At 39.9% G+C, this 13,198-nt stretch overlaps 3 protein-coding genes across 4 annotated transcripts; 1 reads left to right on the top strand and 2 right to left on the bottom strand.

Moving 5' to 3' along the window:
• Positions 1-784: 784 nt before the first annotated feature.
• LOC105187043 (protein N-terminal glutamine amidohydrolase) lies at positions 785-6,384 on the bottom strand. The gene is made up of 4 exons (XM_011147623.3): positions 6,140-6,384; positions 3,702-3,855; positions 3,268-3,538; positions 785-2,765 (listed from the first exon to the last, which is right to left on the bottom strand). The coding sequence occupies exons 1-4, from the start codon at positions 6,229-6,231 to the stop codon at positions 2,608-2,610; spliced, it is 675 nt and encodes a 224-aa protein (XP_011145925.1). The 5' UTR covers positions 6,232-6,384; the 3' UTR covers positions 785-2,607.
• Positions 6,385-7,292: 908 nt separating this feature from the next.
• On the top strand, positions 7,293-8,606 carry LOC105187042 (isochorismatase domain-containing protein 2). Its single transcript, XM_011147622.3, has 4 exons — positions 7,293-7,587; positions 7,802-7,945; positions 8,009-8,194; positions 8,293-8,606. Exons 1-4 carry the CDS (start codon positions 7,459-7,461, stop codon positions 8,443-8,445), a joined length of 612 nt encoding a protein of 203 aa, XP_011145924.1. The 5' UTR covers positions 7,293-7,458; the 3' UTR covers positions 8,446-8,606.
• Positions 8,607-8,634: 28 nt separating this feature from the next.
• On the bottom strand, positions 8,635-10,796 carry LOC105187041 (deoxyuridine 5'-triphosphate nucleotidohydrolase). Of its 2 annotated transcripts, none has more exons than XM_025303303.1 (4): positions 10,642-10,796; positions 9,529-9,750; positions 9,050-9,211; positions 8,635-8,970 (listed from the first exon to the last, which is right to left on the bottom strand). In XM_025303303.1, exons 2-4 carry the CDS (start codon positions 9,630-9,632, stop codon positions 8,793-8,795), a joined length of 444 nt encoding a protein of 147 aa, XP_025159088.1. In that variant the 5' UTR covers positions 9,633-9,750; positions 10,642-10,796; the 3' UTR covers positions 8,635-8,792. The 2 variants fall into 2 exon arrangements, with proteins under 2 accessions (XP_025159088.1, XP_011145923.1); XM_011147621.3 differs by having other exon boundaries at positions 9,529-9,852.
• Positions 10,797-13,198: the final 2,402 nt, after the last annotated feature.

Here is a 13,198-nt window from a genome sequence, read left to right on the forward strand (position 1 = left end):
GATTATATACTCGCTAAGAAGATCGGTCCCAAATTTCCCACACGCGTTGCGCGTTGCCATCCGTTAATAGAAACCTATTTCTTTTATCGCGGTGACTGCCGTCACACGATTTACAAGCTAAGGCTCGTTTTTCTTTTTCGGTGACTGGATACTTCGAAACCGTACTCCTGCGCGTTTATAAACACGTAACGCACGTAGTAACACGATACATGCGAATCCGGATGTAAACATATGTCGATGAGAAAAGTAGAGTGAACTAGTGAGAGACTTTGGAAGGCAAAGAGTGGACGAACTCTTAAAACTATCGCGCACGACCGATGGATTCTTTCCCGCCCGTTAATAGCATATTATTGCACACACTCGTGGGGCATCCGATAGTTCGGGCGGCGAGTCGATAGTTCGATAGTGATCGCTTGTTGATAAACTTCCCTGTTGCATTTGTCCGGGTGAAGTAACTCTTTGATAGCGAGATCGAAGTATAGATATCGTAAAAAATCCCGTACGAGACTCCCGTATACGAAATATTGTTTCAATATAAACGGAATAGACGAGAAACAATCGAAGCAAATCCACGACGCACAAGGGCGAAGTTTCAAGGTTGTCATATCTGATAAAATAACGCAACACGCGACTTAACTCCTTAAGTCCATCAAGGTTGCATCACACCAATCACGGTCGACGAGCACTTTTTTAATTTATATCGCGCTCATATCCAAGCCGAGCCGATCGGCTCTATTCTCACGTACGAAGGCCACGTCGTAAACTCACGAACGTTTCATTTTTGTTTGTTTAGTATTTGACTCATCTTCGAAACGCAAAGAGTTGATAGAGCGTCGGTCCGCAAGAATGCAGAAGTTTTGTACAGTGTACAGTATAATAAGAGAAAATATTCTAAAACGTTATTTTAGATTGTGCACAAGTTTAATGATCTGTTCATTATCTGCTGTGAGTAAAATTAAGAAGTAACAAACATGTAACATCATAACGGAGATGCAAGAAACGCGTATCGCTAATCCTTGAAGAACAGATAGAGAATTCAAGTTTTCGTTGTAAAACTTGCGCCAATATCGCCGCTGAAGCAACGTGCGTTCATTGAGTCAACAGGTTCTTGGATGTTAACACGTGGTCACATGTCCATTCGCGTTAATACGCCAATTAGAGAAGCCGCTCAACAAGCGAACATGTATCTCTTAAGAATCGGCTTTTAGTACAAACAGTAGATAAGTATTCAAGCATAGGTATTCAAAGTAGAAAGTGTAAAGTATCACAAGAATTACAATAATCGTATGTAATAATTACATTATCGTCGCAAAGATTAAAGACTTCTTGACCTTACTACATCGATCGCACAGTAATTATAAGCGCTTTAATCGCATCCCGCGCATCGAACACGCGCCGACACGAACGATAAAGGGATCTCTATCAAGTCGGATAACTCTCTGTGTAAATACATCAGTCTTTGACACAATAATTATAATAACACCACTGACAGAGTAAAGCCGTGAGAAAGATCGCTTTATGTGGCATGAAGACGAATTATTACTTATATAAAACACGATTCGAGTTTTGAACGCGATCGAGCGTAACTGCCTCGTAGCTGCCTCGCCTCGCCGGCGGGAAGGGGTGTCCCGCCCCGGATAAACTCTGCGAAGGAGGAGGCTTTAGAAGAAGAGAGGAAATGGATTTCGACGGAGTCCATTGATACAGATAATAGGTAATAAGCACTTATCGAGAGTATTTAGAAAGCAGCTCAGCAGAATCGTTCTTCTTGCGCGGCACAAGTTAAATCACTCTGACTGGGACGGGAGAGTAAAGGTCATTCTATAATGAGGTTGTAGTAGTATGCAGTAGGCAAATTGACCAATCACAGTCGATTATTCTTCGATCGTAATGAGAACAATCGATCGTGATTGGTCAATTTGCCTACTGCATACTACTACAACCTCATTGTAGAATGACCTTAATAGGTAACCATTTCTACATCATGTTTACAAAAGTGCCTGTTTCAGTGATCGGTGTGTGTGTGTGTGTGTGTGTGTGTGTGTATAATATATATACGCAAGTTTTGATTACGAATAACTTTTTGTTGTGAAACTTTAAATATTTATATCTCTGGAACCAACATTAATATCAAATATTCGTGACTATTATATTAATGATAAATAATCGATGCATACATACATAATACAACTAGTACGTTTATATCCAAGATAAGATAAGATTCTTCGCACGGCGAAGAAATCAATGAAGAATATTTAATCGTCGCGTGAAGAGCGACGTATCTGAAAATCCAAACTGAACATTCATGATGTGACGGTAGTGTCACGCGCGACAATAAGTTTAATCTACGTAAAATTGGAAATCCGCTCGATTCCAGCTCACAACATTGCTCAAGTAGAAATACTGCGACTGCAACTGCAACGACTTTATATTTAAAATTTTGCTAGAATTAGCAGTGATTAACCAACATTATTATCAAATTTCGATCATTAATATTTTTAAGCCCACGTGAACGTGCGTGCACCGAACCAATTCCCTTAGGCCATACGATTGATTTCCAAGATCTTTAATCGAAGCATCACATACAAACATCACATTAACTGCCGATTAAGTCGCTGTAGCTGCTTGCGGCTGAGGCGGCATCGGCGCCTGTGTATTAACATTTGGCCTATAAAATCGGTTGACTAATTGTTTCAAACTCATTACAACGCCTAGCCCGGTTCCCTGTTCCATGTTGATAAACGAGTCGAGATTATCCTTGCACGCTGAAACGTTCCAAGTAAAGTCAATGAGACAGGAATGTCATGTACATACGAATAGACACGAGTATACACGCACGTATGCAACGTTTGCAAAATTGTGACATAATCGAGATAGAAAACGTGACCTCGTGATTAAAAAGGATGCGTGTCGAATACATGTGTCAAAAGGTGGGACACTTTTAAGTAAAAGCTAACAAATAAATACACTAGAAGGAACTAGAAGATTTGTATAATTTTTGATCCTTGTCCGCCTTAATCGACCGATTAAATTAATGATGAAACAATCGAATTAAGAAAATGCCAAGAAAAATAAGACATTGTTCTATCGGTCGCTTTCTTCGCCCTGGGAAGAAAAGTCACTCGATTTAATTCTGTGCAACCGAAACAATTGACCTGACGCTGGTCAAATTGCAAAATAGACAGTTGTCGCTTCGATTGTGCGACACAATTTTACAAGCACGTGCGTATGACGATCGGTATAAATTGTATTAATCTATCGATATACTTGGTGTCGAGATCGGTGGATAATCCGGCGGTGTTTTTATCCATGTGCCATCCTCGCGTTTCATGTGATGTCGATCTGACGCGAATTGTTGCAAGTATACGCTAGCGGGCACCAGGCGGAACCTTCTGTGATACTCGGGCCGCAACGCTTCGTCGGATCGAAAGGTTTCGGTGGCGTATTTCCAGAAGTGTGTGGGAAACGGCAGAGAACTCTCTAAATCGTACACCACCGCCCTTTCGTCGGGCGCGTAGATGAGAATGGCATGGTAATCCTACAGAGGCAAAGCAACATCATCTCGCATGAAACATCGCAGAGCGAGGGAGGCCCTGCGGTTCCTTAATCAATTATCGTCCTCCGACACACACACACACACACACACACACACACACACACACACACACACACACACGCACACGCACACACACAGTACTGACCCATACGACTAATTTGTCCTCGTCCTTTCCAGCCCGCTGACGCCACAGAGGAACGCTTCGTCGTGGGTTGCTTATGAAGGCAACATGACAATATTGTAATTCAGACGGATGTCTGGTCGCTACATCTTGACAGAGTTTCCATACGTTTTCCTCGCTGAAATTGATCATATGGCCCTTTATTCTCGATCGAAAACTCGTTCGGTTGATCTATTCTTGAGCACGCGAATTATAATTTACAAGCAAATAATCGTGACGATCGATCATCACGTTGGTACTGAGCAAAGAAATATTCAAGGCAAAATACAAAGTCATAAAATAATATGCGTATTATGTATATTTTATAATTATTATTGAACTCTAAAAAGACACACACACACACACACACACACACACACACACACACACACACACACACACACACACACACACACACACACACACACACACACACGCCCACGCACACACACACACGCACACGGACTACATTTACTACATTCACTGCGTTTACAATACATGCCCCTACTATGTTAATTTTAGGAACACCCACCCTACAACAACTCCTACATACTTGATTACACAAAACAGTTTTAACTTGATCCCCCACAACCTTTGCTGGATATTATAAACTTTAAGATGTTATAAAATTCAAAATAAATAGAATACACGATATAGACATTAAAATAAAGCAAATGAAATAAGTATCCGAAATAAAATTTTTCTTTCTTTAATTTAAGAAACTACTCAGTGCCTTGGTTTTTCTTTTCAACTTTTTCTTTTCCTTGTATCTATTTTTCTACATACATCACTGCAAATAAATTTTGAAAACAAATCAGCAATAACATTAAGAATTATTAAACTACATATACACTGTAATGTGTGTATGTGTGTGTGTGTGTATATATATAAACACAGTCACTACAACTACAATTATAATTTACACAAAAGTAAAAATCATATGACACATTATTGTTAAATACATGCTGGTAAAGATTGTATATAAATTATAATTAATAAACACTATAAATCCTTTTGAAAATAATATATGAGACAAGTATGAGAGAGATATCTTGATAAAAAAATAATAATTGTAATAGCAAGAGTTTTGGAAACATAATTCATGTTCAATCAATATCTTGTAATTGGACATAATATATTCTTCTCAGTGCGACATATTCTTAACTGAAAATATCAACCGAGTATAGGTAAAATAAATAAATTAATATCTACAAAATCCTACGACAGAATGTGCTGAATGCGACTCTGCGATTAATATACTGATTTGATCTAAAAAGAGAAAACAGCTATTAAATAAATGATACATATTTTCTCCCTTTTCAAAAGAAAAAAAAAAAAAAAAAGTGTTATCAGTGCACAATATATATACGGTATACTGAAAACGACACAATAACAAATAGAGTAGAAGGGGACGGCGACATAATAGGAACAGGATTTATTAATCTGCCTCTAAAAAGCGCTGTGAAAATTGTGAGGATCGCCAGGAACAGTGATAAAAATAGCGGCGCAGCTGTTAAGTCGTGATTAGCACAATAATAAAAAGCCAAGAAATACTATTAGTCCGGACTAGTTTACCGAATGAGCAACCTTGCGTGTCCTTTTAGCAATTATAAGAAAAAGGAAACCAATGTGAACTCGTGCAGTGTTCTCGTGCAAGTGGTTCGATACGACAACCGCTTTGCGTGTCGCTTGCGTGTCGTGCACATTATCTATCGCATGCATTATTAATTGTAATAAAAACGACTCGTATATTCGCGCCACTTGTGTGCGTGTGTGTGTGTGTGTGTGTGTGTGACCGACCATAAGCGAACTGTCAACCGTCAAACGAGACGGTTCTCTCCCGAGAGTACACAAGTTCAATCCGAAAGTAGAGCACAAAATACAAGCAAGACAATCAACAAATGCAAACAATCGCACGAGTAACACACAAAGTAGCATATACGATACACGTGTGTCACACATCACTAGATACGTGCTACGTGATCGCACTCGGTTCGCACCCACCTTTGAGATGCATCTATCTAAACACCACGAGGCTGCATTCGGAAACGTTACCCGCGGATATTCACCCTTTTTCGTTTTTCTGCTTCTCTCACATAAGAGCAGCAACATAAGAGATGCAGCCGAGTAATGTTTTCGAACGCAGCTCGGAAGTGCCGTCGGCAAACCTAATTTGAACACGTTCGAATTGCGCGCGGCGGCGAGAAATCATCGAGGCGCGTAGTACCGCGATGATGGCCACGCGCTCGGGCGCTCGCTCGACCGTCCCCGCGCCCGCGCCCGCGCCGCAACATATCGATCGGAGCCGCGGTGCATGCCGCAATACGACGCGTTTGTTTGCCCAAGAATCGATTGCCGCCCTAGGGCACGCGGCCACATGGCGTTACGCGGACCGCCGCCGTGCGCGAAATGATGATACCCACCAGTAGCAGCTGGTGTGCACGCAGTCGGACGCCTTCGTGAACAGCGGCACCAGGGGTTTCGTGTTGCCAGTCACGCGAGACTCCGTAGCCATCCTACGTTTGCGGACGCTCCCGCCGTACGCGGGAACAACACGATGCCGAGCCGAGATCCGCGAGACACGCGAGTCGAACGCGTCGAACACGACACACACGTACGTACGCACGCATGCACGCACGCACGCACGCACGCACGCACGCACGTACGTACGCACGCACGCACGTACGTACGCACGCACGTACGTACGTTCGTTCGTTTTAGCACCGCGTGCCTCGGACGAATCGCATGCACTCCACGAGCCTCATAATAAACAGACGCCCGTCAACGATCGTGTTTCCTTCGTCTCGGGCTTCCTCAACCGCGAACCATACCACCGACCATCCGGAACATTATCTATCCGATCACTGTGCGCCTCGACGTGCGACTCACTCCACCGACCGACTTCCCTGTGTCTGTATGCAACTCACATCGATGGCCCCACACGACTGCGCAAACGCGGTGCACAGTTGCAGCACACTGCACCGTGCTCGGCGTGCTCGCCTCGGCCCTCGGCTCGGCCGGCCTACGAACAGTGCGCCCACAGTAGCGGATACACGTGGCGGTAGAATTTCATATATTACTAGGTTGATACCTCGATCAACATTGTATTATGGGAAATAAAATATTAAGCACCTCATCACGCGCATATACTTCTTGACTTTTTAATTAAAAATACGGGGAAATCTTGATTAGAGATTGAGAAGCACGACTTCCTGTACGTTACCAAGCATTTCTAAAAACTTGTAATACAGCCTTGTACGTAACTGCAAAAAATTACATGCCTCAATTATAACATACTTTACGAGAAGAAAATACTCACTTATCGTGATACATATATTTCGCACAAGTCATCCTTTTCTGTTCTTCACTGAACTGGATCTTGTAGTAAATAGAATCGTTCTTGTGTCATGTAATGATATGACATACATACAATAACTGATAAGGCCTGGTCTACAATAGGTGTTGTAAGCTGTAAGCCGTAAGAACTGATTATAACTGATTATTTTTGTAACAATCGACTGTGATTCGCCAATTCTTACGGCTTACTTACAGCTTATACGACACGTATTGTAGAATGACCTTGATAATGATAAACACAGTGACGTTAGAGTCAGCTTAGATCTATATTTCGAAGTACGACGCAGAAAGTGTTTCTACGTTTCAGTTTCAAGCTAGTTTGACGAACAGTTTTGTCTCAACTCAATTTTCCATCTATACTTGTGCGTAAGATAATATTGAGACAATGGCCATAAATGCTGCAAGAGCTGTACTTAGACAAGGAAAAAGTGCGTTATTAATATGTGATATTCAAGAATCATTTGCTAAGGTTGTAAAAGACTTCGACAATTTCGTTAAAAACTCCTCCAAAATGGTAAACTATTAGATATTGTATTTGTCAAACATAAATTATCTAAGTATATATCGAAAAGTTCAATAATTTAACATATGTATATAAGTTGAAGGTTATGTTACTTTTCTATGATTAAATTTATGTATTGTATGTGTAGTTTACTTTTAAATTAATATTAATAATATATTACTCGCTACTATTTGTTGTTGTGTAAAATATAACTATGTACATATAGGTCAATGCTTTGAGAATCCTGAACATTCCTATGATAGTTTCTGAACAGAATCCAAAAGGTCTAGGAAAAACTGTTACCGAAATTGATATTTCCAGTGCTAAAGGACCTTTTGCTAAGACCCTATTTAGTATGTGCACACCTGAAGTAAGTGCATGTATATTTTATATTATTCCAAATACAGGTGTACGTTGGTCTTATTTTCTTTAGATACGTAAAGAACTTTCAACAATTTGCGGCGGCCAAGCACCAGAATCTATCATACTAATGGGCCTTGAAGCACACATATGTGTGGAAAATACAGCTGTTGATTTAAGAATAGATGGCTATGAGGTTCATGTTGTAGCAGATTGTTGTGTGTCGCGCACTCAAGAAGATCGACTACTTGCTTTGCAGGTAGTTACATAGTAAAATATATTCCTTTTAAAATATATATACACACACACACACACACACACACACACACATATATATATGTATTTTATTTTTCACAGAGAATGCAGAACATAGGATGCCATATAGCTACTTCTGAAAATGTCCTATACAAATTAATGCAAAATGCAAATCATAAAGAATTTAAGAAAGTACTGTCTCTTGTTAAAACACCAATTGCATACACAGGACTTGTGCCCATCTCTAAGGTGTAAATGTACCTGGAGTATCTCTGTTTCAACTTTGTACTCTTTATACCAGTACATTTTTTCGATATATTTTACAATAGTTGGTCATGATGATTTTTGAGATGAAAAGTAATCAAATATTTTATGAAAATATGCATATTTTATTCATACTTCAGGATACAAGTGTTTAACACGTATTGTATGAATTATTATATTTATGATTATATTATTATATTTGGTACTCGGACATGTAAATATTACATTGGTACAAAAATAAAAGTATAAATTAAACTAAAGTATAAAGTACATACAACAAATCCTGAATCCTTTCTTGCATTAATGAAACATATCGAGTTGGATTAACTTTCGACCCTTTATTTCATGCCTGTTGAACCAAATCCTCCTGCACCTCTATTTGTATCACTTAGAGATTCTACTTCCTCTATTTTAGGATATACGATTTTCTCACATATTAATTGAGCTATACGATCACCAGGTGCAATTTCAAAATCATCATTACTGTGGTTAAATAATAGTGCACTTAGATTACCTCTGTATCAAAACAAAAAGTGAATATTAGTTTTTAATATACCGATAATAGACCTTTAGAATTCATAGTAATTTTATGTACCGGTAATCTGCATCTATGACACCCGCACCTACATCTATATAATTCTTCCATGCTAATCCAGATCGTGGTGCGACTCTGCCGTACGTACCAGGAGGAACTTCTATTTGCAAGTCTGTTTTAACCAATTCTTTCCCACGCGCTGGTATAACACATCTGTAGGCGCTGTATGTAAAAAGATATATATATATGTGTGTGTGTGTGTGTGTGTGTGTGTGTATGCAGATATAAATCTTTCATAAAATCATTTTTCAAGAACAATCTATCACAACTAGATTCTTTACTAGATACCAAAACTTATTAATTCAAATACCACAGACACTTGAACCATCTACAACTGATGAAACAAAAAGTTGCATACGTGTGTTCTTATTCGATCAAGTTGCTTATCATCATGTACTACAATCATTATTAGCAGTTATAAGTATTGTTTATCTGTTCTTGGCAATTGACAGCGTTAACATCATTCTGAAGTAATGTACCTTCGCAAGTCGTAACCTGCCGCGTACTCAGATCCTTTCATCGGCGCAAATGCTTTCTCCGACAATTTTGCGAATTTCAATACCACCTCCTTGTTTTCTGACATGATAAATTCGTTTCTTGAGGATATCTGTCGCCCGCTGCTCGCGCCGCTCGTTCCGTATTATCACGAATCTCAGTCAGTGTGCCGCACTTTGCCGCGCTTTTCTGCCAGTTTGTCAGTACTACCAAAATGAAGTAATGACAAACGAAATGCGCGACTGTTTGTACGGCCCCTTGCACAATACCAGGGCTGCGTTCCGATATTCACTGCCGGTACTGAAGATCTATAATATATGTGACATAAAGTATATATTTTCAATACTAGCAGTGAATATCGGAACGCAGCCCAGGTAGCAAGCAATAAGAATAAAAATAGACCAATTACAATCGACTATTACAAGAATAATCTATTGTGATTGGTCTATTTTTATTCTTATTGCCTGTTGCCTGGCATTGTGCAAAGGGCTTAATTCGTTGTATTATTATATATATATCGTATCAATTTAATTTTTGACACTAAAGTAATATGCATACGCTGGCATTATACAATCGCATCATATTGTTGGGAACTTATTCGATTTGTATAATAAAATATTTATATCATGGCTGCGTCCCGACATTCACTGCCAGCCTAACTGAAAATCTAAAATAGTATACGTGACACAAACTATCTATTTTGCCGATAGAACGCAGCCGATGTATTGGTTAAGCCGCGAAATTTAAACGTACCAAATTTCTTATCGTCTTAAACGATGCAAAGTGTAGAAGAATTACATCTGACAGAACTCTAATAAAAGTTGATGTTCCTTCACTTAGCTCTTTGTATCTAACTATATTTTTCGCAATTTCTTATAAAAATAAAAAAAAAATGCGTTAAATATTGTTGAAAAATAACACACAATGGTACAACATCGATAGAATACATTCAAACATACATGCATACATATGTATGCAGCATGTACGGATGCGTACTCAGCGAATAATATTGATACTAGAGAATTATAGCTACGAAACAATAGCTCCATTATTATCACAACGTTGTTGATATCAGTAGTAATATATATCTCACTGACCTCTCACGCGACCGCATAAAAGTCCCGTTGACATACAGAAACCCCCATTGTTCGCGTATAAAACAGAAGCCAAAAATGTGCGTCGGCACATCTGATATAAACTCTGAGAGAAACTGCTTTCCCGCATGCGACGGTGCTTGCATGCGCTCGACCGACTGCGAATGCGCGTGCATGGTTCGCGCGCGCGGCTTTTGAGATCACGATGAAATCGATACTTGTACATTACCGGCAATTAACACCTGATTGATCATCGCGAAAGAGTCCCAGGTTGTGTCGACGGAGACCCTCGAACTTAACCTTACGTTTTTTTTAATAAAGCACGATGCGTCGTGCATGATCCAGCATGATCGTTGATTGCTGCACGCCGATAACGATCGGCAAGTAACAGTTCGTCCGGGTGAACTCATGGCGAACGATCGCCGGGAGATCTTGACATCGATATAAGCGAATTTTGAAATCCAAGTATAACACATTTTCTTAAGAATCAAGAATGAGAACAAACATGTATATGCATCGTTAGCAAGCGGACTCTGTGTCAACCATTTTTGATATCTCCTAAATCTCTTCAGTACCCGGCACATTATCCTCGCTTTGTCTGAAAGTCTGAAAACCTCCTAGCTGTCTTATTTTTAAAGTAAGCGAATGCTTCCCCTCCCTTTTTTCTCACCGCGGGAGTATTCACAGCCGATATGCTGTTACCCACCGTATCGGTAAATGGATTATACGCGTATATATACCGTCCGCTGCGTTATATTAATCGAACCGTTTACGGTGTGCATTAATTATGTGTGGTACGCGCACCACACACTTTCGTTATACGCGATAGCACAAAGAGGTGTTTTCGCTTCCTGATGCAACTCCGTGATATTACTCCAAGTAAATCGTTGCCGTAAAGTTCATCACTCGATACTAATCGAACTAATCGACAACTGATGATATCGCGACTAGGGCCGTGTTCCAAAATTACCACTGCCAGGTACTGAAAATATATATAGTTTGTGCCACGTAAACTATAACTTTTCAGCGCTGGTAGTGAATTTTCGGGACACGGCCAAGCTCGACGAACGTTTTTTTATATGGGAAAACGGTGAAACTGTCATGGGTTATTCCGAGTCATGTGGTCTGTTCTTTAATTGTAGCTGCACTGTTGAACTGGTGCGATAAGTTAAAGTGAGACAAATATAGGTTTTCTCACTCTAGCTTATTGCACTAGTTCAGCAGTGCAGCTACAAGGAACAGACCAATATGAGTTTATTTGAAAATGAACGGATAATGTACATACCCAGGAAGAAATAAGAGTCGAATAGACATCGAATCGACATCGATTAGCCGTCGATGACGTCTAAAGCCAGCGGCACACGGTGCTTGTTTTTGTGCTGGATTGCTTGCTGGATGAAAATACTGCGTTCTGATTGGTGCATTTCCATCCATCTTCGGAAATGCACCAATCAGAACGCAGTATTTCCATCCAGCAAGCAATCCAGCATGAAAACAAGCACCGTGTGCCGCTGGTTTAAAAGACGTCGAATCGACGTCTATTCGATTTCCCATTTCTCTCTGGGTACGTAATGTACATTATAAATGTGAGCGTATCAACGGGTCGTATCGTATTACATGACAAAGTCCACAGGTCGCACGTCTCGTCATACGCCGGAAGTCGCCAAGCATACACCTAATTGATCATCGCAAAAGAGTCCCAGTCGTGACCAAAGTGTGTCGACGGAGACCCTCGAACTTAACCTTACGTTGTTTTTAATAAAGCACGATGCGTCGCACTTCGATAAGAAAATATGCATGTTGGCCTAGAATCCGTTTCGGCTGATTTCACATGTAAATGCTGGAAAGGTCGGGCCGCGTTTAGGTAAGGTCAATTCACGTATCCCGATAATTCCATATAATACGAGATCTTCTTCCCAGAAGATCACGTATTATAAGAGATCGAAAATCGTATTATAAGAGATCGAAATCGTATTAAAAGAGATCGAAAAACTTGAAGCAAAGTTATTAGTCCAGCGGTTCAAAAATATTTCGGATGAAAAAAAACGAAGGGGTTTTATATGTGAATGTAATTACGCGAAGTTTCTTTGCGCATTCTCTGAGTAGAATGTTTCGAAATTCATTCGTATTGCGTATAGCATCGTCCTTTCGTCGTCAAGCCAAATTGAGAAAAATTTAAGATTTTTCTAAATCAGATAAAGGGGGGGGGGGAGATTTTTCTAAAATTAAATAAAGGGGAAGCTGGAAAGATAATTGATATCGATGCCTTCTGTAAAATGAACTTAATTGGGATTTGATCTAGGATGACTTTGTAAAACGAATTTAGGATTGATTTAGGATGATTATAGGTGGTTATGTCCTATATGTGACGTGAACTCGTGAAAAGTGAAAATTATCTAATGTAAAAGCATATGGATGATATTTCATATTCATTTTTCACGAGTTCACACTAGACGAAAAGATTCGTGATCGATACCCTTCATTATTCATTTCGGATGCTTTCCAACAAGAAGAGCATACTGCCGTTTCATTGGCTGCGTATCATCCTTGAGATGGCACG

The sequence above is a fragment of the Harpegnathos saltator genome, unplaced genomic scaffold (assembly GCF_003227715.2).
Source record: "Harpegnathos saltator strain DR-91 unplaced genomic scaffold, Hsal_v8.6 scaffold539, whole genome shotgun sequence".
Taxonomy (NCBI): Eukaryota; Metazoa; Arthropoda; class Insecta; order Hymenoptera; family Formicidae; genus Harpegnathos; species Harpegnathos saltator.

Excerpts from the sequence above, each read along its gene's own strand:
- LOC105187043 (XM_011147623.3), bottom strand. The coding sequence starts at position 6,231 with ATGGCTACGGAGTCTCGCGTGACTGGCAACACGAAACCCCTGGTGCCG. Across the intron at positions 3,539-3,701 it reads AGGACAAATTAGTCGTATGG|GATTACCATGCCATTCTCAT; the intron begins GTCAGTACTGTG and ends TTGCCTCTGTAG. Across the intron at positions 2,766-3,267 it reads TCCACCGATCTCGACACCAA|CGTGCAAGGATAATCTCGAC; the intron begins GTATATCGATAG and ends GGAACGTTTCAG.
- LOC105187041 (XM_025303303.1), bottom strand. The coding sequence starts at position 9,632 with ATGTCAGAAAACAAGGAGGTGGTATTGAAATTCGCAAAATTGTCGGAG. Across the intron at positions 9,212-9,528 it reads GCAGGTTACGACTTGCGAAG|CGCCTACAGATGTGTTATAC; the intron begins GTACATTACTTC and ends TTTTACATACAG. Across the intron at positions 8,971-9,049 it reads GTCATAGATGCAGATTACCG|AGGTAATCTAAGTGCACTAT; the intron begins GTACATAAAATT and ends GTTTTGATACAG.
- LOC105187042 (XM_011147622.3), top strand. The coding sequence starts at position 7,459 with ATGGCCATAAATGCTGCAAGAGCTGTACTTAGACAAGGAAAAAGTGCG. Across the intron at positions 7,588-7,801 it reads TTAAAAACTCCTCCAAAATG|GTCAATGCTTTGAGAATCCT; the intron begins GTAAACTATTAG and ends ATGTACATATAG. Across the intron at positions 7,946-8,008 it reads TTAGTATGTGCACACCTGAA|ATACGTAAAGAACTTTCAAC; the intron begins GTAAGTGCATGT and ends TATTTTCTTTAG.